The following is a 20,020-nucleotide window of genomic DNA, read 5'->3' as shown; positions in this document are numbered from 1 at the left end:
GATCGAAGACCAGTTGGAAGGAGGAAAAGAAAAGAGAGAGAAAGCGAGGGAGCAAACCAGGTATTTATTGGGACATTTGGGAGTGTTGATTCTGTCACTGGCAGCTGGCTGTTGTCCAGTTTGGCACTGGGAGCTGATGATTGCCAGTGGCAGAGTCATTTGTCGCCATCTCTTCCTTCGCGGCAGTGTCAGAAGCCATGTCCAGGATTGACGTTGAGCGCGACTGTCAACATAATCATGAACAGAACGCGTGCAACGACGAGGCACTGCTGTAGGTATGTTCACGTCTATTGTGAGAGCCTCAATAAAGGTTCTTAATTTACGCTACGTAATCGTCACTACTGTTCAAGATATCCAGTTTGGAGCCCAGAGTGTTATTTGAGCGTGTTTGGTCCGCGACGGGTTCGGATTCTCATTGACCTCTAACTAGGCATTCTTTTTTTCAGTCTTATGTACAAATTCATCCAGGTTATTCAGAACTTGCACCAAGAAGATACTCTACGACAGCTTGTCCCCAGTACACTGACGCCTTGTACCACGCGATCTGAGGCACACTACCACGATCAATTCCCCTTATCGCTTCAGCCAACGCCGATCCTCCGCCCTCGTCCCGAATTTGCCTAAGAGGATACTGATACGTCCTAAAAGCAAACACCACCGTGTCATCGTTCTCCATCAACCTATGAAGAGTCTGCCTCTCACATCGAACGTTCATCTCCTCAGGATTCAGATCGGCACTCTTCATCTTCAACGCCTCGATATCAAGCCCGTCAAGAACCGTTTTGATCCAGCCCATCAGCCACAACGGCAAAACTGTCAAAGTATTTAATGAGAAAAAGCTCAACCCCATCTCCAAGAATCCAGTTGGCTACAAGGTTATAGCCCCGCCTGCACAGCTTCTCATGGCCGATCAAGCCTCCCTTGTTCGCAAGCGCGCTCGTTTCGCAGAGCATCATATCTGGGTAACCCGCTATAAGGACGATGATCTCTGGGCCTTAGGAAAGTGGACTAACCAGAGTATGATTGAGAAGGACGGTGTGGCGGATTACGCGGCGCGGAATGATAATGTCCGAGGAGAGGATCTAGTCGTGTGGGCGACTTATGGACTCACGCATAATCCAAGGGTAGAGGATTACCCGGTTATGCCTGCGGATGCTATTACTGTTGCACTGAAACCGGCTGACTTCTTTGATCGCAATCCTGCTCTCGATGTGCCCCCTAGCACTCAGGCTGTCAACAAGAGTGTGCTGGTCCCCGTCAACGGTGTCAGTAACCGGGAGGAGCACGAGGTTTGTTGTCGATGAAGGGCTTTCCTAGACGTACATGGTTCAACTATATCAGTGCATCTCACATACAAGGTTGATGGAACGGCTATTTATTCTCTTAGATGTTCATTACAACTGAATTAGATTGGCCTTCTACTCTCCATCCTGTTTTTTGTTCTCTTTACAAGTGTTAGTTGGCCATGCCAGAGACTTTGCTCGCAAGGCTTTAGGATGAATTTACCGCTATATTGCCTATTTGCTAGCCTGCGACTTTAACCCGCTAGACACGCGTATTAAGTAGATATATGAGATGGAAGCTGAGGATCTTGGATAGCATGAAGGGAAGAAACCTTGCCGATGTCCGATTGTCCACCCCTAACACGCTGCCGTATGCCTAATCTCACAGTACAGACGGTGATTTGACTTCTTTTGACCACTTTAGTACTATAAAGGTTATACACCAGGAAGATTACTTCTTTGTTGCACTTAGGCTATTATGACTGTGCCAGGAACTCGGAAAAGTCCTCTTGCGAAACATCCATCCAATTCATATTCCCCGAAATCCAATCCCTGACCTGCGAAACATGGCTATTAAGTTGAGGTGCTGTGACACTCGATCCCGTAGAGAAGTTATCGAATTAGCTACTATTAAACGACATTGCCCCTTGTGTGCTCCTAGATTGAACGCCAAACCCATCCTCGGCCATTTTATCGGGTGCCCCTTGACTTTGCACTTTCGCTTCCACGTATGAGATGACCAGATTATGTAGAACTTTGCAGAGATCGTGGAGCTCCTGGATAGCTTCGAAGATTCCGCAAAGCGGTTTTAACGATTCACAGAATTTTCCGAGTATACGAATGTCTTTGGGGTTAGAAGTCTCGATGACGTTGCAGAATACAACGATTAGCGGTACGAAGGGGGTGTAGATAATCGTCCTGCATACAGAGCACTCGTTAGAAGTCTTCAATATCTTGGACAGGAAGTCAGGTAGGTACCAAAGCAGATATAGAGCCTTTGTCTCTGAGCTGGGATAAGTCATCCTCATGCACTCCCCATGTGCTTGAAAAGCCATCCTGGCAGATTCCATACATGCAGGGCTAATAACGCCATGTCCACCTTCATTTGATGGAACAGCTCTGCGTATAAACGTTAGGGTCTTCCAGTACCATACCTCATCAGCCTTCAGAACCGTCTTGATCATTCTATCGGGTGGTGATCCAAAGTCTTCAGTGTTGCGTTCCATAAGATGTGCTTGTCCAAGTGGCATCAACGACTCATCCATGATTCGCTTCAGCGCTGCTATCAAGCTCCTTGCTCGCTCGCCACGTTCCTGTGCTGACTTTCGAAGCGCAGATGGACTGTATAGATCTTGGTACGCCCTGCCAACGAGTCGAGAATGACGGATCCACTGGGTAAGCAAGTCCCTCCATCCGCCGGGTACATCTGCTTTGTCCATTCGTTCAGGTAACGTAATCTCGTCATCGTGTATGACAGCTGGTCGGCCGAGGCGCAAGGAAAGACCTTTGTCAAGGAGGTAAGTCAGCCAGAAGAGAGAAACTTTCCGATCGGTGGTTCTGTCGTTGTTGGGAACAAGTTGATGCCAGCCAAGAGTCTGGCAATCCCCGCTGCGGCAGACACGAGTTGCCAAGCAGCCATTGGTTGCGACACCTCAATGGCATAGATAGCCTATTTGACGCATGTCAATATCAGCCTAGACGTGTTCAGGCCATATAGGAATACTGACCCCCAGAAGAAAAGCCTCTACGTTCTCCAAGCTGGGTGGCGCGAGAACATTGAACTTGTTCATCGCGGTCTCAAGGTTATCCCGACATATCTGAGACAGCTTGCGGTATTCCTCACGAGATAATGGATCCTGTGACGCTTGAGCTTTTTCCTGAAACAGGTAACGGAGTGTAGCATTTGCGATCAAGAAGGTTGGAAGTGAGAAGTTGTCGACGGCGAAGTATACCTCTCGACAACAATCGATCAGTCTGTCTTTGGAGATGAAGAGGGTGACTACAGTCAGTGTTGCCAGTTTTGTTTCTGCCATTGATTATTAGCCCATGCTAAGGGAGTGAGAAACTTGGCTCTAGCCGAAGCGTACCTTTTAGTTCGCGCAGAATACCGAGAACTGACTGCACGGGTGGCATTGCTAAGTCTCTGATCTCATCATTCTGAATATTTCTTCGACGCGATAATCGATCCCCTATAGACCGGTAGCTATTAATCTCGATCATTTGTTTCAGCGACGACAATGCAGCGTTCACGCGCGTGCTTGTGTCGGCGGCTGGCGATTGTCCAAGCACAGTCTGGAAGAAGTCGCTTGCGTATACTGTCGCAGCCTTGAGGGAGCTACTTCCCTCCAAAGTCATCTCTGAGTCAGTATAGCTTGGTACATTTCTGCTGCTGTTTGCAAGGTTCTGGGAGACATTGAAAGAGTCTGCAGGTAGCGACTCGACAGGCCTTGGGACATTTTCAGTAATAGGTTGTTCCTCGAAGGCCCTACGCAAGAGCTGTTCGATTCCTTCGAGACGGTTCTCTATGCGGTCTATCTTTTGTTCGCTGGTGTTCAATTGAGCTACGTCGTTCCTTTGGCAATGGACAGCCAAGGGCGAGACGTACTACTGTGAGGATATGAGATCTCTTTGTTTGGATTGTCGCATTCCTTGTGTCGATCCAACTAAGCTGCACGCCTTTTGGACTGTTCGGCAGTTCGAACACGTAAACAGTCTATCGCATCGAATCTTATTGTAGCTTCAGCGTTAGTCACGATGCAAGCTTTAATCGGGGCGCACCGAACCTTTCGAAGACGGCATCGGTCGCACTACGTCATGATAAAAGCAGGTATTAGATGTTAATTCTCAACTTTTGCCCATCTAGCTTAGGCTTGGAAGTAGATGAGGTTCTTACCACGCGACCAACAGGCTCTGGCGATTGTTCCTCGGCCATTTTGTGCCTCACTCGGTGATGGTAACTAGACTTTTGAACGATAGAGTCGGTGTAGGATACAACATGAAGCCCCAGCTGGCGATACGAGCGGAGTGTCGGAGAGATTTGTCGTAACCGCTCAATGCGCAATCGGCTTCACGTTGAGAAAATGAGGTGGGGAAACGAGGCGGCCCGCGCAGCCCGCGCATCGCGACCCGCGGGCCCGTTCATCATAACGAAGTTAGACTTGATTGTCGATCTCGGCATATCTAAGATAAAGAGAGATACATATGCGGGGTAACTAAGGGACGTGATGTATATTTGCCTGACTGGCGTTTAGATATGCAATAGAATAGATAGAGATATTATCCATGGCAGGGCTCCTCTGCGTTTATTCCTACGCAGCTTGTTATATGAACTTGACGCTGTTTTTATAAAAGCATTACCAAGTAGAAGCACAGCAGGCGAAATAGATGCTCAAAATGGCATCGACATCTCCAAACTCTGTGTTCGAAGCAGCTCCGGCAGCTGAATCTGCTGGTGACATGGACAAGAAAACCTCCGAGTCTCCTACGGTCTTGGCCTCGGATGATTCGACCTCTTCCATCAGGCGCGGCAGTGTCGAACAGCCGTACAGAACATACAAGATCCGTTGGCTCGGGCTTGTGGTGTTGACACTGCTAAACATCATGGTTAGCTGGTCGGTATGTCTTTCTTGTACTCAGTCTATCAGACAACCTTGCACAAACGCTTGTGTTCGCCTGAACAGGATGGAATATCTACAAAGAGATCACTGTATACTAACGACACCTCCAGTGGCTCACCTTTGCACCCGTCACTTCTTCCACCGCCAAATTCTACTGGGTCGACGAAACAATGGTGAACTGGCTAAGCAGCATCTTTGTCTTTGCAAACTTCGCCATGACTCTCGTCACCATCAAGCTTTTCGACTGGGGTCTTCGTCCAACTCTCATCAGCGGCAGTGCGCTTCTCTTAATCGGTAACTGGGTTCGTTATGCTGGATCTTTCTCTTCCGATGGTAACACAGTCTCCGTCGTCGCTGTCGCACAAGCTCTCCTGGGCATGTCGCAGTCTCTTGTTCTGAGTGCCCCTACGCGCTTCTCCGAAACGTGGTTCTCGAGTAAGGGGCGTGTGGCGGCGACGGCTGTTATGAGCCTTGCGAATCCAACTGGTGCAGCGATTGGATCCATCGTTGTTCCGTTGTGGACAAACGAACCTAGTGATATTTCGTCTGTGGTATTATACGTGGCCATCGTCGTAAGTCTAAACCTTCCGATCCTGTTTCCGAGACAGTCGTTCAGAAGCTCATGATCATAGTCATCCGCCGTGGCTATTCCTGGGTTCTTCATTCCCGCCGCACCGCCAACTCCCCCATCAGCGATTCATCATATAGAACGGCCCAAGGTTGTACCCTCACTACGCATATTGATTCGATCGCTGGAATGTTACCTGATCATTATCCCATTCTGGGTTTACACTGGCCTCTTTGTCGCCACGACATCCCTGATCAACCAGATCGTCACACCCTATGGGTTTTCGGATACCCAGGCTGGTATTGGAGGCGGTCTCCTCATCGTGCTAGGCCTCATCTTCTCTGCCATAACAGCTCCTATCATCGACCGAACCAAGAAGTTCACCCTCGTCATAAAATGCGGAGTGGTTATCGGCGGACTCTGCTATCTTGTATTGGTATGGGTTCCAAGTACAAAGGAGATCGGTGCACTATATGCTATTCTCTGCTGCATCGGCATCTCGTCGTTGTCTATCGTCCCCGTTGTTTTGGAGGTTCTGACAAAGTTCTCGTATCCCGCGGGCGCCGAGATAACCAGTACTACTGATTGGGCTGGCGGTCAGTTACTCGGTGGGTGCTTCATCATTCTCGGCAGCGGTATGAAGGCTGCTGAGAGTGCAGACCCACCTCGCAACATGAAAGACTTCACTGTTCTTCAGGCTGTGTTGGCAATGGCGATGATACCTTTGCCTCTGATGTTGGGGTTGTTTGGACGCAGTGATCAATTAGCTCTCAAGCGTACGAATGTACACCAAAATATGGAAACAGGCATCCCTCAGTAAGAGAAGGAACATAAATTGATAATGTGATTTTTGCATTTCATTCTTATTGTGGAGCTGTAATGCTGTCAATTGTGACTTTTTCATTTTCAATGCCAGGATGTGCTAGACCTATATATATCCTCCAGACCCCTGCAAAACTAACCATCTAGTCCCAAGTTTAGCTTCAGTTGCTATCTGTAACTTCGGCATTCCGCGGGAAAGCGTGCAAAGTTTCTCATCTAACTCTAAACACGTCTCTTCATGCGAGACGTAAGCTAAGTAGAATTCTCGGCCCCTTTCGCGGTTACATCGCCCTTTGTTTCAATATTAGATAAATTTCGCGTGATGACTTCTTTATTTCGTTTGATCCTCTATATCCTCGTTGACACATTTTTCCAACATGATATCTCGCATTCGGCACCTTTTTCTTCTGGCCTGGTCCGTGCCAATATTGCTCTCGGCCAAAGTCAGCAGTGTCGCCGCGCACAATCTTGACTATGTGAATGGCGAGACCGGACTGAGCATAGCGAGTTTATCGAGATCGCAAGAGTTCAATGTACCGAGATCAGACGAAGAATCCCGTCGTCAGTACTGCTTTGGTACAACAAAGAACCAGGTTTATGTTACCGACTTCTTGCAACGTAATTTGGACATCTTGACAGGCCATTCAACATGTTGGCTGAACAGAGGCGTCGTCGGCCTAAGAACAGAACTGGAAAGGAACCTCACATCGACGCATCGGTCGGATATGCAGGTTCCCAAGTGCCCTATCAACATCACCAGCTCAGGCAACACCTACCTCATTGACTTCACCAAGAACAGCTATCACGTCAATACGATTTCTAAATCTCTCTTGATAATTCTGACTAGTATGCATGGTAGGTCGTCGGTTCTAGGCTCGAGCCATTGCTAAATGATTCTTCCAGTGGCCGCCATGACACTCGCTTTCTTTATTGTATACCCCATCATCCTGATATTTTCGACACTGATCGCTCTTGGTGAACTCATTGAACGACCTCTGTTCAAAGCTCGGATTGAAAAGTGGCAAAAGATACTTTTCTGCGTCTTCTTCCTCCCTCTTCTCGCCATTGGAATCCTATGCGGGCTGACTGGGATGGGGTCATCAGACCATTTTCGAACAGAACACGGCGTAAGTGGTATGCTGTATCGAGTCTCCAGTACTGATCATCTATATTCCAGATCATAGGCCTGGTTACCGCAGTTTTGGCGACATTGGCAGTAGGAGTCTACCTCATCGAGAACAACCTCAGACCAAAGATTTCAATAAGCAGGAGATGGCGCCGAGTGCACATGATGGTCAACTACACCGATATCTTCGTTTGCCAAGCTGTTCTCATGCTTTCAGGTTTTGCCCTGCCCGACGGTATAGACGACTTCCAGGTTATGAGCCTTTGCGGAACAAGACACATATCCACTTCACTATCGTTCTCGGTGGGCATGATGGTAGCGTTCGTATGGAACAGTGCTATGGCGGCTATGACGCTCCAGTGGTGGCTTGTTCGTAGGGCTAGTAAGGATAAGCCTCCTGGCAAGATGTGGCTGTTGGTATCGCGCATCTTTAGGCGGAACACTGAGACTTGTGAGGATGATGGATAGAAGGGCCGAGGTTTCAACTATGTCGCGCAGAAGGGGAATTTTCCAAATGAGTGTGTTATTCCTCATTAGTGCTACTTCAACCTCGGAATAAATCTCACGCTATGGCCGAGTATTGGCCTGGTTATGGGAATACGAAGGGTTGGAGATAACACTCTTGCTTGAATGCCCCAAGGGAAAACCCTTTTGCAAGCTATATATAACTCTTTGAGATATATATACGTCAAGCAGACACGCCTAGGGCTTAAAGTTTCCATGGGTACCCATGGGAATTTTAAGCCCTAGGACTCACGCCATGTTAGTTATTCATCAACTGTTTTGTTCGGAATTCTAAACCATACTAACATTGTCTAAATCTAATTAACAGTACATTGGGGCTAACATACAGGTGACTAGGCCACAGTGATGCCCGCAAAGGCACCAGATCCTTCATATACCCTCTTCCTGTTACCGCCATCTATATCAAACTGATACACCGAGCCTCCCAAGTCAGTAACAAAAATATGACGGTTCTTAGAGTCTATCTTAATTCCGATAGCCTCATGCAATCCCCGAGCAAGGATTTCATAGTCTTTGCCAGATTGACTTGCACCATCGTGCGTCACCTTCGTGACCCCGTCAAGCTTGGCGCGGTTGATGGTGTTGCCATTTGGTAGCTCGCCTCTGTCCGTCCAGTAGAGAACATTGTCATCCTCTTCGACCTCCAGATCAATAGGTTCTGGTAAGCCCTGGAACAGAACCTCGATATCTGTCCTGGTCTTTGCATCCTCGCCTGGTTGGAAGTCGATATTGGCCTGAAGAATACGACCCTTTCCGCCCTTGGACGGACCCTTCTGCGTCCAGTAGAACTTGCCAGTGGAAGGTGATACTGTGATTCCGACACACCATCTTGTAGGGTCTAGCGTATGCTCATCGACCTGCCAATCACCCGTTTGGACCAAGACTTCGAGTTCAGAGCCATCAAAGTTGCATCTCATGATCCTCATTCCCTCACGATCAGCAAAGTATAGCTTAGAATTGGTGTTGTCGACAGTCAGCTGTTTTGGTGTATGAACCAGCCCTTGAGGGACAATTTCCTTTAGGTCAGTACCATCGAGATTACAGCTGAAAACAGCACCGTCATTTGCCGAAGGGTTGCCCATGCAGGTCCAGAAGAGCTTTCCAGTGGACTTGGAGATGTCGATACCATCAGGCAAGCGCTGGCCTGAGACAAGCGTCTTCATCGGCTTCCTGTCACTGGAGCCGACCAAAACGCGGCCAGCTGAAGCATAACCTTTTGCGTTCCCGCTGGACAAGCCAATGTCTAAGAAGTAGAGCGAGGTTTCATGATCTGGCACGGCAGTTTTTCTTGGAGGGAGTAATCCACCTTTGTCAGACTTGGCTCCCAACCTGCCCTCATCAATGTACTTCTGAAGGAACTTGATAGGCGTTTCAGGCAAGCCACGCTCAGCAATGTAATGCTGTTCAATGAAAGACACAGTATCAAGACCGACGGCATCCATCATCCCGACAGGTCCCCTGTCTTTGCCAGGCCACATCTCCTTCCAAAGCTTCTCGATCTCCTCTGGGGTAGACACGTCTTCCGCCAGAATGTTCAACACCTCGCGCTTGATGGCAGCCCAGAGACGGTTGAAGATCAAGCCAGTTGACTCTTTGAGTGCGATGTAGGGGTGAAACTTGATATCCTCAAGCTTCTTATACAGGAATGGAAAGATACTCTCATCGGTCTCGCCGTCCGTCATGAGCTCGACGACTACGTTGTCCGGTGGCATGTAATAGTGCATGTTCAGAACGCGTCGTCTCGTATCTGGCTGGAGACCCCCGATCATCTCTCTTGACTTGTAAGATGACGAGTTGGTGCAGAGAATGGCGTCGTGAGGCGTGAGATTCTCCAAGTCTGCAAAAGTTGAGATCTTGAGAGGAAGTTTCTCGGGGACGGCTTCGATGACGAGCCATGCATTCACAACAGCCTCTGAAAGATCCTCAACCGCTGCGACAGTTCCTCTTGTTTCAGAATAGGAGAACAGGGACATGCTCGTGTTGCAATATTCCACGGCAGCAGCCCTTTGCTCAGGACTTGGGTCGCGAATGACAACGTCAAATCCACTTGCAGCCCAGCCACATGCGATACGACGGCCGAGCACTCCGCCACCAAGTACTGCGATGGTGCGGCCTTCTGTTGAAGGAAGAGTAAAAGCTCCCATAGTTATATCGTCGAGGAATGATTGTGAGATGTCTAATGAGGTAGAAATTGTTCTAAAGAGATTGATCTTTCCAGAGCACTGGTGATGTGATGTAGTGCGGTGTTAAGGAATTCGACCAAAGTGTCAGTCTTAAGAGGTTATGTAGACAATATATTTCATACGTAGTCCAACACTGGAGGCGATTTCCGGTCTAATCGATCCGGATTGTCGGTGCATGTCACCTCCGATCGGGGCCGGCTTTTACGGCATGACGGAAGATACAGGATGCAATGATAAGGCTTTCAAATTGCCTCAAGCCCAGACCCCGACGGAAGGCGGCCTGGACTAATTTGAAGCGTGGGGCAGCCGAGGTCGTCGATACTTCAACGTGTAATAGCACAAGATAAGCAATTTTATCATGGTCCGCTCCGTGCGGCTCCGTCATGACGTAGGCGAGCTTCGGCATCTTTCCGCATTTCTTCCGCTAGCAAGATCTGGACCACATGAAAATGATCGACAGCATCCTTGCTTTGAGCCTCAAGGCTCCACTCCTCGGCACATCTAAATATGGGTCTGCCCTGGCTTTAGAATCTTCGAAGAATAGCACATTCCCACTTCAGAAAGCTTAACATACAGCTTCCGGGTTCCTTTTCCCCTTCCCACATGCAGTTTTGACCCATCAGAGCTCTCGCTGACTCAGCCATGCTGGATATGTAAAAGACAGACTGACTTACAATTCTCCATGATCATGACGTCATTCTCATCAGTAGCTAACTACCCTGAACCTCCCATGAAAGAGGCAATGGGTCAGCGAACAGTACAGTGTAAAGATAATTAAAGATCAGATCCCTAATAGCAGTTAAATGCCTTTCCTATGCGGAATAAAGGCTTCTATTCTAGTAAAACAAATTGCACAGCATGCATCGCGTTGAGAATCGGGAAGCATTCAATCAGAGACCTGTTCTCGTGAATTTAGATTAATCCCATCCTGCGATGCAAACTGATCATTAACAAAGGTTTCAACGCGTTTCTCAAATTCAACTACATAACTAGCTAGAATAGACCATCTATGACCCTAACTAACTTGATATCCAATTACCCCAGACTCTTTCGTAACCTCTCGATAATCGTTGGTAGCCCAGCCGCTGCCGTCGGCTTCCAGTTCGCGTCAAACTTAGGCTTTTTGCACGTTTCAAGCGCCCTCGCAAGCTCATGCACCTCAACAAAATCGCGACTATCCAGCAGACCTTCACGTCGATTCAATCGCCACAAGAGATCAAGAGCCTGTACTTTGGTCTCATCGTCAGTCGTGGTGGATGCGACGAAAGCTAGCTGCGTAGTCGTGAACTGTAGGAAGTGCTGGAAGTATAAACGTTCAGAGGTTGACAATGAGGGAATGTCATCGACGGTTAAGCACAAGGAAAGTGTATCAACGATCGTGGTGCAACCTTCTTTCGGTGCTTTCGGTGAGGTGCTTTGGGTTTGGGCATCGCGTAACCGTCGCATTTGACCCTGTCCTCAGAGCAACGATTACATATCGGCTTCGACTCGTCACATTTTAGATGTCGAGTTCTATAAGTATGAGTAGTCGATCCAGAGAAGCGCGCAACGCCACTTACTTGCTGCAGTTGGATTAGTCACTGGGGGTAAGGGATAGACAGACTATTGGCAAACATACCATGTAATGCAGCCATTACGGCTTTTTGGAGCAGAGGCGCGCTTATACTTGACTTTGGCAGTCACAAGTTCTTGGATGGCCATTGTTGCACGTCTAATGCCGGTGTCAGTAAACACGAGGCAACCTATAAGAACAACGAGACTCCTCAGTAAGCCGAGTTTTTCTAGGGGAGGATAAACAGAGTGCCCCACTTGCGATCGGGCACTGCGAGTGCGAATTTTACGGGAAAGCCAATCATAGTAGCGAAAGAAGTCAGCCTAAGCCCATTTGGGACGCCCAGATGGTACCCACTTCTTTAGACGTTACAGGGCAGAGCGGTTGACTCAAAACTGTTTCACCGGTAGCCAAGCCCGACAAGTCTACGAAGATTAGTTAGAGATTCAGCTTAACGAAAATTCATGTATTAAATATCACTACAAAGGTCCGATATGCAACATAAGATTCACTTTTTCTCATTTCGAGAAGACATATGTCTAAAGGCGACGTACGGCTCATTCTCACGCATTGTCTCTTTACCATGAGAGGAACCAGACTGGATATTAAATTCTCAGGACAGATATCGGAATCCAGAAAAGTATAACAGAGAGGGATAGAAATAGGCCAGAGAGTTATTTAAATAAGTGTAATTGTGCGCCCTTAACCATTGTACCGAAGACGCTGCCTTCCTAGCAGCACCTAATATTTCAGAATGATATACAAGGCATGAATGAGGCCAGGGACGAAAACTGGCCAAGTTAGCAAATGATATTCTGGTAGAGCGTATAGATTTACAGAGAATTGTAAGGAGAAAGTTTATCCAAAAATCACCTCCGCATCCTCGCTCCATGAAAACGCCAACAGGAGGGAGGATAATGGCGAAAATGATCTTGCAGATGTCTCTGGGAAAAAAAGGTCAGCAGCTGCGTCTGGTGACATGCTCTTTGCGACGAAGAGGATAAGTTACCCAGCAGTGAACGGCATATTGGCGGCTGTAATAAGGAATGGATAGTTTAAAGTAAATTTTTAAGTAGATGATTGCTAGAAAGAAAGTCTTGTAGCTTCTAGATGGACTGGAGGGAGAGGGTAATTGCCTTTATATAACCGCCACTCGACTCGACGCATAGAATTGTCTTGTGGGCTGTGATCGCCCTCTCATCAAACGTCCTTTCAGTGCATGGGCGACATTGAATGGATTTGACCACATTGATTCAACAAGACTTGCTGACAACAGGCCAATCATTCTACATGGTCTGATTGGGATCGATATCTGAATACACTTTAGAAGACCGACCGCAAGCTGTGACCCACAAGGCGGGCTAGCTGATTGGTTGTTCCGTGTCAAAGTGAAATGGCCAAGTCCGTAGTGTTGGATAATTTGGTGGCATAGCTCATATTGTGGGGGTCTTGGGCTGAAGCAGCTACGCTCAGACTACATGTCACTATCTAAGGCAGAAATAATCACTTTCTCTCCATAGATGCGTCGCAGAGTGTCTTGAATGAAGTCAATGCTAGTTGGGAGGTCTCAAAGTTAAGAAATGGCAGTGTATAAATCGAAATATTCTCATATGAACGGATGGCAGGTTGCTGGTCTTAAAATGCAAATACCTGGTCCGACATCTTCGCCGATGCCCCAGGCTGTTCAAACCCCAATTCAACAAGTGCCTTCTTCGATGCGTTTACCATTCCAGGTGGACCACAAAGGAATACCTTGGAGTCCGTTCTCAGCGAGGGAAGCTTCTCCTTCATCAAGTCTCGAGTCACATACCCAGACCCAAACTTCCAGCCCGCCGGCGGTTGATCCAGCAGGTAATAGACCTTGAAGTTCTTGGGATACCTTCTTGCGAACCTGTCCAATTCTTCTCGAAGAAGGATGTCCTCCTCTGTTTTGTTTGCGTAAATGAGAGAGATCTCGGTTGTGTCGCGGTCGTGCTCGCAGATGGCACGGATGACTTGGAACATCGGGGTGATCCCGGTGCCACCTGCGATCATGCCGATCTTGTTGCAAAGGTTGGGTCGATACTTCATCGCTCCCTTGGGTCCTCGAAAGAGGACCTCGTCTCCAACTTCGAGCTTCGCCAGATACCCGCTCGTAAGCTTGCCATCTGGGTATACTTTGATGACCAGTTCAAGAACGCCAAGGTCGGAGTTGTTGGACACTGGGGTATATGATCGCGCGACGCTCTCTCCATCAACCTCAGCTTTGATGGTGACGTGCTGACCGATCGGCAGCCCAAGAATAGTGCTCGCGGTTGGAAGACTGAACGTCAAGCGGTAAACATTTGGTGCAATGAGAGTCTTGTGCTTGAGGGGAAGAGGCGAGTAGGTGACAGGATCTAGAAGCCCGCGCTGTAGTAAGGTATCTTCCTCAGCTCGCTTGGGAATCTTCATATGAGCCGGATAGCTCGTGAAGGGTTTGCTCTTCATCGCCATACTTGTGAATCGCTGTGCTGCAACAGCATTGAAGGTCGCAAGAGATCCACCGCCGACAAGGACGCCTTTGAAAAAACTTGAGCCACTGGAGTCACTCCGTAGAGATGAAAGCAGCCAATCTGGCACAGTGAGCCCTGCACGGTGAGCAATGTAGTAAGCTCCCGCACCGGCACAGAGAATGAAGCCCATGTTGGCCAACGTTGAGACTGATGGGGATCCAGAAGTCTGATCCTTCAGTGTCACGACAGGTGCAACCGGCTTAAGCTTGGGCTTCTTCTTCTCAAAGCCTTGGATCTTGCCAACGCAGCAGTCTTTCATGATCTCGAATGCATCTTCCGAGTGTCCAGCGTTGTCAAAGTCCTCACTGGCATCCGTACCAGCTGCCTCCGTGAGGACATCGGCGCCGCCAGGATGATCTGCTAGATATTTCGTGACGTCGTAGACTTATCTTATTAGCGATTGACCTAGTCCGAGAATTGTTGCAGCTTACCTTGGCCATGTATGATTAACCATGCGTCGCCTTGGCTGTTGTGCTCAGCGACTTGCTTAACTGTATATTCCTCCATTATTCGTGATAAGGTAGAATAAGAAATTGGTTCCGAAAGTCGAAGACGAGGTAGCTAACAAGTATTTGGATGCGAACGTTCGAGCCTGGCCCTACTGCAGATTGTGATCTTAAAGAAAATGCTCAATGCTTGCGTACCCGGCACTCCTATCTATTCCAAATACTATCAGACTCACAAGTAAAGCTGGACTATCTAGGAGTAGTAGTCTATGCCGTCATTTACATGTGCCCATAGCGGGCCGGAACGCCTCACCGGAGTGGGGCTCTGAAATGCCGAGGTTTCGAGGCCCGCAGTGGACCCCCAAGACCGAGGCTGACCCGCTTTATGATCATCGCTGGCCCGGAGGCAATCGGCGAAACGATGCGAATTCCGTTGTTGGCGCAACACACAACAGTCTATTGGTCAGAGTCGATTTCCGGACTTGACAATCGCAATGAGTATCGATATTGTTTCCGTCTTCGCGGAGCGCGAGTGCCGACTTGATACGGGTCCTCCCGATATTCCCGTCTACATCATCCAATCGTGAAAAGCGTCGTAATCAGACCCGAAAATGTTCAGGTACGGATACGCCGAGACAGTAAAGGATGCATTGGTAAATTTTCCATGATACGTGACTTCAATAACGTCATCCACGGTGAAGTGCGCATCAACAGACATATTGTCTCCACGTCGGGCTTCACATCCTGGACAGCGGCGTTGTTGTGCAAGGCGAGAATGAGTATTTGCATGTGCTATGCATGATGTATTTCGCCTTCTGAATTTCTCCATATAACAACCACATTCTTTCAAAACCTCAATTCTCGGACACTCATTTCGGCTTTTCAACCACTTCATTATTATCATCATGGCAACGAAACAATTCTTTATCTTGGGCGAAGCACCATCCACCGCTAGAGACGTTGAGCTACCATCTGATGTGGACTTTGAGGAGCTTCAGAACATTGTCGCATCGCACTTTGCCATCGTCAAACCAAATGGTAAGCCTGCCGTAGCTGCGTTGGCAGGAGAAGTGATTGACTTGAAGCTTTAGGTGTCGGCTTTGTTCACGATGACAGAAGGCTCAATGCCATATCCGAGGTCTTGGAAAAAGACGATCCAATTGCAGTGTCCATCAACGGAAATGCTGTTCGTGATGTACCTGGCCCAGCTGGCATCCCATACTTCGGTAACTACTTCGAGATTTACCCCGATCATCTCGGCAACAACCAACGTCTCTTTGAGAAGTACGGACCGTTGTTCGTAACAAATAGCATGGGTAACCGCCTCTATCAGACCAACAGCGCCGAACTCTCCAACATATTCCTCTCCGAAGACGATTACTTCACAAAAGACATCGTCCCGGGTCATCCCCTCCACCCTATCAAGAACCCAGAAGCAGGCGTATTTCTATCAGATACCAACACAGAACAATGGCGTCTCGCTCATAAATTCCTCCCACCCGCGCTCGGCCCAAAAGCAGTTCGTCACTACGCCCCAACGATGCAAAAAACGGTAGAGCAGTCCTTCAAAGTCTTCGATGAGCTGGATGATAAGGGCGAAGCGTGGAATGTTTACCAGTATATGCTTAAGCTTGGCTCGCAGGCAGTGGGTAAGCTTGTTCTAGGTATGGATTTCGCGCATTTTGAAGAGGTGGACTCGCCGCTACACGAGATGGTCCTCAAGATTGCTGAGAACCTGGAGCTGAATAAACGTGTGTCGTCTATGGGGGCTTGGTATGCCAAGATGCCGTTTGGTGATCCGAAGAAGGTCAGAGATACAGGGGACAGGATTATGGAGATGATGACCGAGTCGATCGCCAGAGCTTCAAAGGGACAGGAGGACCTGGAGCTGCAGGATGCGGCGCTAAAAGCTGAGAATGTTGTTGGTAAGTGGCCGCTTTGGGGAAAAAATTGCTTGGACTGAGTTGACTTGATTGATCAGATTACTTCCTTCGAGCAAAGGACAACAAGGGAAGCAAGCTACCGCCCTCCCAATTCGCCCCGACCTTGCTCGTCGCTACTGGTGCTGGCTTCACGACCACGTCGTCCTTGCTATCCTGGCTGATCTACAGCCTTGTCAAGTACCCAGGAAACCAGGAACGACTTCTACAAGAACTCATCGACAACGATTGGGATGAAGATACCCAAGTAACGGCCGACACCACCAGCAAGCTCAACTTCCTGGATAAGTTCATCAAAGAAACCCAACGCCTGCACAATCCCTCCTTCCAGCCCGCTCGCACCTCCAAAGTTGACATGATCCTCCCAGGAGGTTACAGACTCCCCAAAGGGGCAGTCGTAATCTCAGCACTACATCACATGCACAACAACAAAGACGTATGGGAGAACCCGGGCCGCTTTGACCCTGATCGTTGGGATACCGAACAGGTCAAGAACCGACCTCCCGGCTCTTACATCCCATTCGCGGCGGGACCAAGAATGTGCGTCGGTTTCAACTTTGCGTTGCAGGAGATCAAGGTGTTTTTACCGAAGCTCGTTTATCGGTACAAGTTCAGCTTGGCGCAGGATGGGCCTATTGATTATGATCCGTACTTCCAGCTGATTCGGCCGAATAATTTGTATGTTGAGGCGGAGAGGAGGGTAAAATGGCCACCAAAGTCTGAGTAATGGGTGTGAAATTAAGAATTGACTGCATCGCGACTTTGGCAATACCTATTATGTAGAAACATATATTAGTCTATATCCTTTGTTCACAACCGTTCCTGACCGTCTTGCCGAGTCATGGGACAATCGCGCGCACTTGCTTTCAAACCCCCGCCGTCGCTTGTCAGTAATATTCCCGCTCGCACAGTCACCCGTTGGTCGTTTCGTGCGCAACGGGTTGTGCGGACGGCGCGGGTACTGCGGCGACCAGATGAATCCCAGTTATTCTCTCGACAGTGATCGCCTTGTTCAAAAAGATGAATGCATGGAAATACATGGAGAGGGGAGAGGAAGTAGCGCTGCCATGGCAAGAACCAAAGGTGCTGCTGGACGAGAGCCTATTTGCCGGTCTTGGATATGGACAAGGCGCACCGGCGGTGTTCCCATCCTCCTGGAATGTTCGTAGCACTGGCACCAGGACGAAAAGCCTCTTGGAATGTCGATGTGGGGCAACCATGTAAGCTGCGACCAACAGGTAACAGTCTTGATATGCCGTTTTTAGATTTGGATGTTTCATTTGGGGGTCGAGGCTCGTGGCTGAGAGCTTGAATCAGCTGACAGAACTTGGTTAACTTTGAGGGAAATTCTGGCGATAACGATGGAATTAGGGATTAGGCTGGCCGTTCTCGATGACATGGTGAGAAAATACATATTTAATCCTTGCCATTGTATTTTCTTTCTGTGAATCTATCTCATACCTTCTTTAACTCTGCCTGACACATCATCCGAAATGCAAACTTTAACAGCCATACTGCTGCTACTGTTCGCTAGCGCAGTAAGCCCGCTCCCAGCTGGCGGCGGTGGGCCCCAACATGGCCTTGACACAAGAGCAATAGGTATGGAGAACCGCAGTATAACCTAGGCCTGCTATGGAAAATCTTTGATTAATTCCAAGTGCCATTTCAGTTTGTAGAGATAGCGACCAAGACCTTAAAGCGCTCAGAAAGAACAAGGCAGACGGATCCGCTTTCTGTTCAACATATCTTCAAATCACCAAGACTTCGACTATTACACCTATCATCACAACCTCAACAACGAAATATATTACACAACCTGTCAGGGTAGTCGTTGTTAAACCGGTCCGCTTTATAGTTAACCGTGTCGTCAGGACGAAAGTAACGAGAACCGCGTCCATGACAGTTACAAAAACTGCCATTGCTAGTATTACCGATTTAGAAACCCAGATGGTAACAGCCGCTCAGACAGATGAAGTTACCAGCACAGACATAGCACAGGTTACTCAGAGTGCTGTAGTGCAGGTAACGCAGCAAGTGACACAGCGCATTACTAGTACCGTTACAGCTACCATCTACATGACATCTACCACGGATATGACAAGCATTGCCACCATACAGATCACTGAGCAACTTCCGACCACAGTTACTGTTACGTGAGTTATTGAGTTAACCATACTGTTAGTGAAGCCCCGATAACTAACACCTAGTATAGTAGCACGTAAGCCATCATGAGGTCTAATTCAGGATGAAGCAAGGTACTGACATTGAATAGAGCGGAACCAGCCACAGAAACGGTAGCAATCCGTAAGATCTAGGGACTAAGTGGTTTATAAAGACTGGCTAGCTAATGCTTCACAGCATACATATGTGGCGTCAGGGGCTTCATAAAAAATGGCTATCAGATTGCTATAGCGGATGTTCAATCTAACTTTGACTCGTGCAAAACGTTTTGTTCGAACCAGCATGGAGCTGCGAGCTTTATGTTTCTGTCTGATCGATGCAGATGTTACAATAGCCAAATGTCAGTGATACATCCTACTATATCTCTCCGATTCCACGTGTGAGTATATTATTGACTATTGCCAGGTTTTTCTTCCTCAACAGGAGGGATAGTATTTCCGCCTTTGTTTTTTACGATTTGGTCTGCCCTCCATCTTCAGCAGTAACGGTATGCCAACTCCCTACAGCTTTTTATCCCGGCCTATCGTTGTTCCGAAGTTCGCTAACTCTGTTCTTAAGCGTGTCAAACGAGCCGCACAAGTCGGTAATAAAGTCCCTGCGTACTTGCCGCTGAAGGGCGCTAGCGACGTGAGCAGTGCCTGTTCGTGTCACATCACCAACAAACCAGCGGCGCCTGCTACTACAACAATAAAGGCTCTCGAGGCTAAGACATTTACGTCTACAGTTAAGAGCTTCACGAAGGTCTACTACAAGACGACGAACTACGTCACTGTCACCTCTCAAAGGACTATCAGTATAACTGACTTCAAGACAACAACCAAGACGGACTACAACACCGTTACCATCACCGATCTCCAGAGTTTTATGGTCACTCAGCCCGTCATTATCACAGTCACCGAAGTAGAGATCGTAACGGTTACTAACGTCAATACCGTTGATGTTACAAACTACAACACTATTTATACGACCGATGTGGATACGGCCTTAACAACTGATCTCGAAACTGTAATCGCTACTGATGTGGAATATCTTACTGCCACCGACTATCAAACAGTCGCCATTACCATTACCAGCGCCGCAATAGTAACGCCTAACCCAGTGTTTGTCACGGTGCCAGGAGGAACGACTTATGGGTAGAATATCGATTAGGACGCCCTTACTAGGAGGCTGGTAATAAGGGATAATACTAAGGTAACCCTCATAATATGTATTACCCTCCGAACTCTTGATTCTTATGTTACTC

The 20,020-nt window shown here is 48.2% G+C and overlaps 7 protein-coding genes across 7 annotated transcripts; 4 read left to right on the top strand and 3 right to left on the bottom strand.

The window, feature by feature from the left end:
• Nucleotides 1–237: 237 nt before the first annotated feature.
• On the top strand, nucleotides 238–1,304 carry FSUBG_7510 (copper amine oxidase 1; the record flags this gene model as incomplete). Its single annotated transcript, XM_036685824.1, has 2 exons — nucleotides 238–275; nucleotides 731–1,304. The coding sequence occupies 2 exons, from the start codon at nucleotides 238–240 to the stop codon at nucleotides 1,302–1,304; spliced, it is 612 nt and encodes a 203-aa protein (XP_036536983.1).
• Nucleotides 1,305–1,903: 599 nt separating this feature from the next.
• On the bottom strand, nucleotides 1,904–4,215 carry FSUBG_7509 (uncharacterized protein; the record flags this gene model as incomplete). Its single annotated transcript, XM_036685822.1, has 6 exons — nucleotides 1,904–2,878; nucleotides 2,935–2,952; nucleotides 3,011–3,309; nucleotides 3,371–3,729; nucleotides 4,062–4,090; nucleotides 4,177–4,215. 6 exons carry the CDS (start codon nucleotides 4,213–4,215, stop codon nucleotides 1,904–1,906), a joined length of 1,719 nt encoding a protein of 572 aa, XP_036536982.1.
• Nucleotides 4,216–4,676: 461 nt separating this feature from the next.
• Nucleotides 4,677–6,288, top strand: FSUBG_7508 (permease of the major facilitator superfamily; the record flags this gene model as incomplete). Its single annotated transcript, XM_036685821.1, has 3 exons — nucleotides 4,677–4,898; nucleotides 5,011–5,472; nucleotides 5,533–6,288. The coding sequence occupies 3 exons, from the start codon at nucleotides 4,677–4,679 to the stop codon at nucleotides 6,286–6,288; spliced, it is 1,440 nt and encodes a 479-aa protein (XP_036536981.1).
• A 379-nt stretch (nucleotides 6,289–6,667) lies between these two features.
• FSUBG_7507 (uncharacterized protein) lies at nucleotides 6,668–7,884 on the top strand (the record flags this gene model as incomplete). Its single annotated transcript, XM_036685820.1, has 3 exons — nucleotides 6,668–7,145; nucleotides 7,194–7,424; nucleotides 7,475–7,884. The coding sequence occupies 3 exons, from the start codon at nucleotides 6,668–6,670 to the stop codon at nucleotides 7,882–7,884; spliced, it is 1,119 nt and encodes a 372-aa protein (XP_036536980.1).
• Nucleotides 7,885–8,273: 389 nt separating this feature from the next.
• FSUBG_7506 (alcohol dehydrogenase) lies at nucleotides 8,274–10,085 on the bottom strand (the record flags this gene model as incomplete). The annotated part of the gene is made up of 1 exon (XM_036685819.1): nucleotides 8,274–10,085. The coding sequence occupies one exon, from the start codon at nucleotides 10,083–10,085 to the stop codon at nucleotides 8,274–8,276; it is 1,812 nt and encodes a 603-aa protein (XP_036536979.1).
• Nucleotides 10,086–13,311: 3,226 nt separating this feature from the next.
• FSUBG_7505 (NADH cytb-reductase) lies at nucleotides 13,312–14,717 on the bottom strand (the record flags this gene model as incomplete). The annotated part of the gene is made up of 2 exons (XM_036685818.1): nucleotides 13,312–14,594; nucleotides 14,642–14,717. 2 exons carry the CDS (start codon nucleotides 14,715–14,717, stop codon nucleotides 13,312–13,314), a joined length of 1,359 nt encoding a protein of 452 aa, XP_036536978.1.
• An 844-nt stretch (nucleotides 14,718–15,561) lies between these two features.
• FSUBG_7504 (cytochrome P450 monooxygenase oxidoreductase) lies at nucleotides 15,562–19,914 on the top strand (the record flags this gene model as incomplete). Its single annotated transcript, XM_036685817.1, has 8 exons — nucleotides 15,562–15,694; nucleotides 15,748–16,581; nucleotides 16,638–17,274; nucleotides 17,393–17,757; nucleotides 18,106–18,195; nucleotides 18,536–18,749; nucleotides 18,809–18,814; nucleotides 19,284–19,914. The coding sequence occupies 8 exons, from the start codon at nucleotides 15,562–15,564 to the stop codon at nucleotides 19,912–19,914; spliced, it is 2,910 nt and encodes a 969-aa protein (XP_036536977.1).
• Nucleotides 19,915–20,020: the final 106 nt, after the last annotated feature.

Source organism: Fusarium subglutinans (genome assembly GCF_013396075.1).
Source record: "Fusarium subglutinans strain NRRL 66333 chromosome Unknown NRRL66333_c0000097, whole genome shotgun sequence".
Classification (NCBI taxonomy): Eukaryota; Fungi; Ascomycota; class Sordariomycetes; order Hypocreales; family Nectriaceae; genus Fusarium; species Fusarium subglutinans.
Note: the sequence above shows the minus strand (reverse complement) of the source record. Positions and strands in the feature narration are given on the sequence as shown.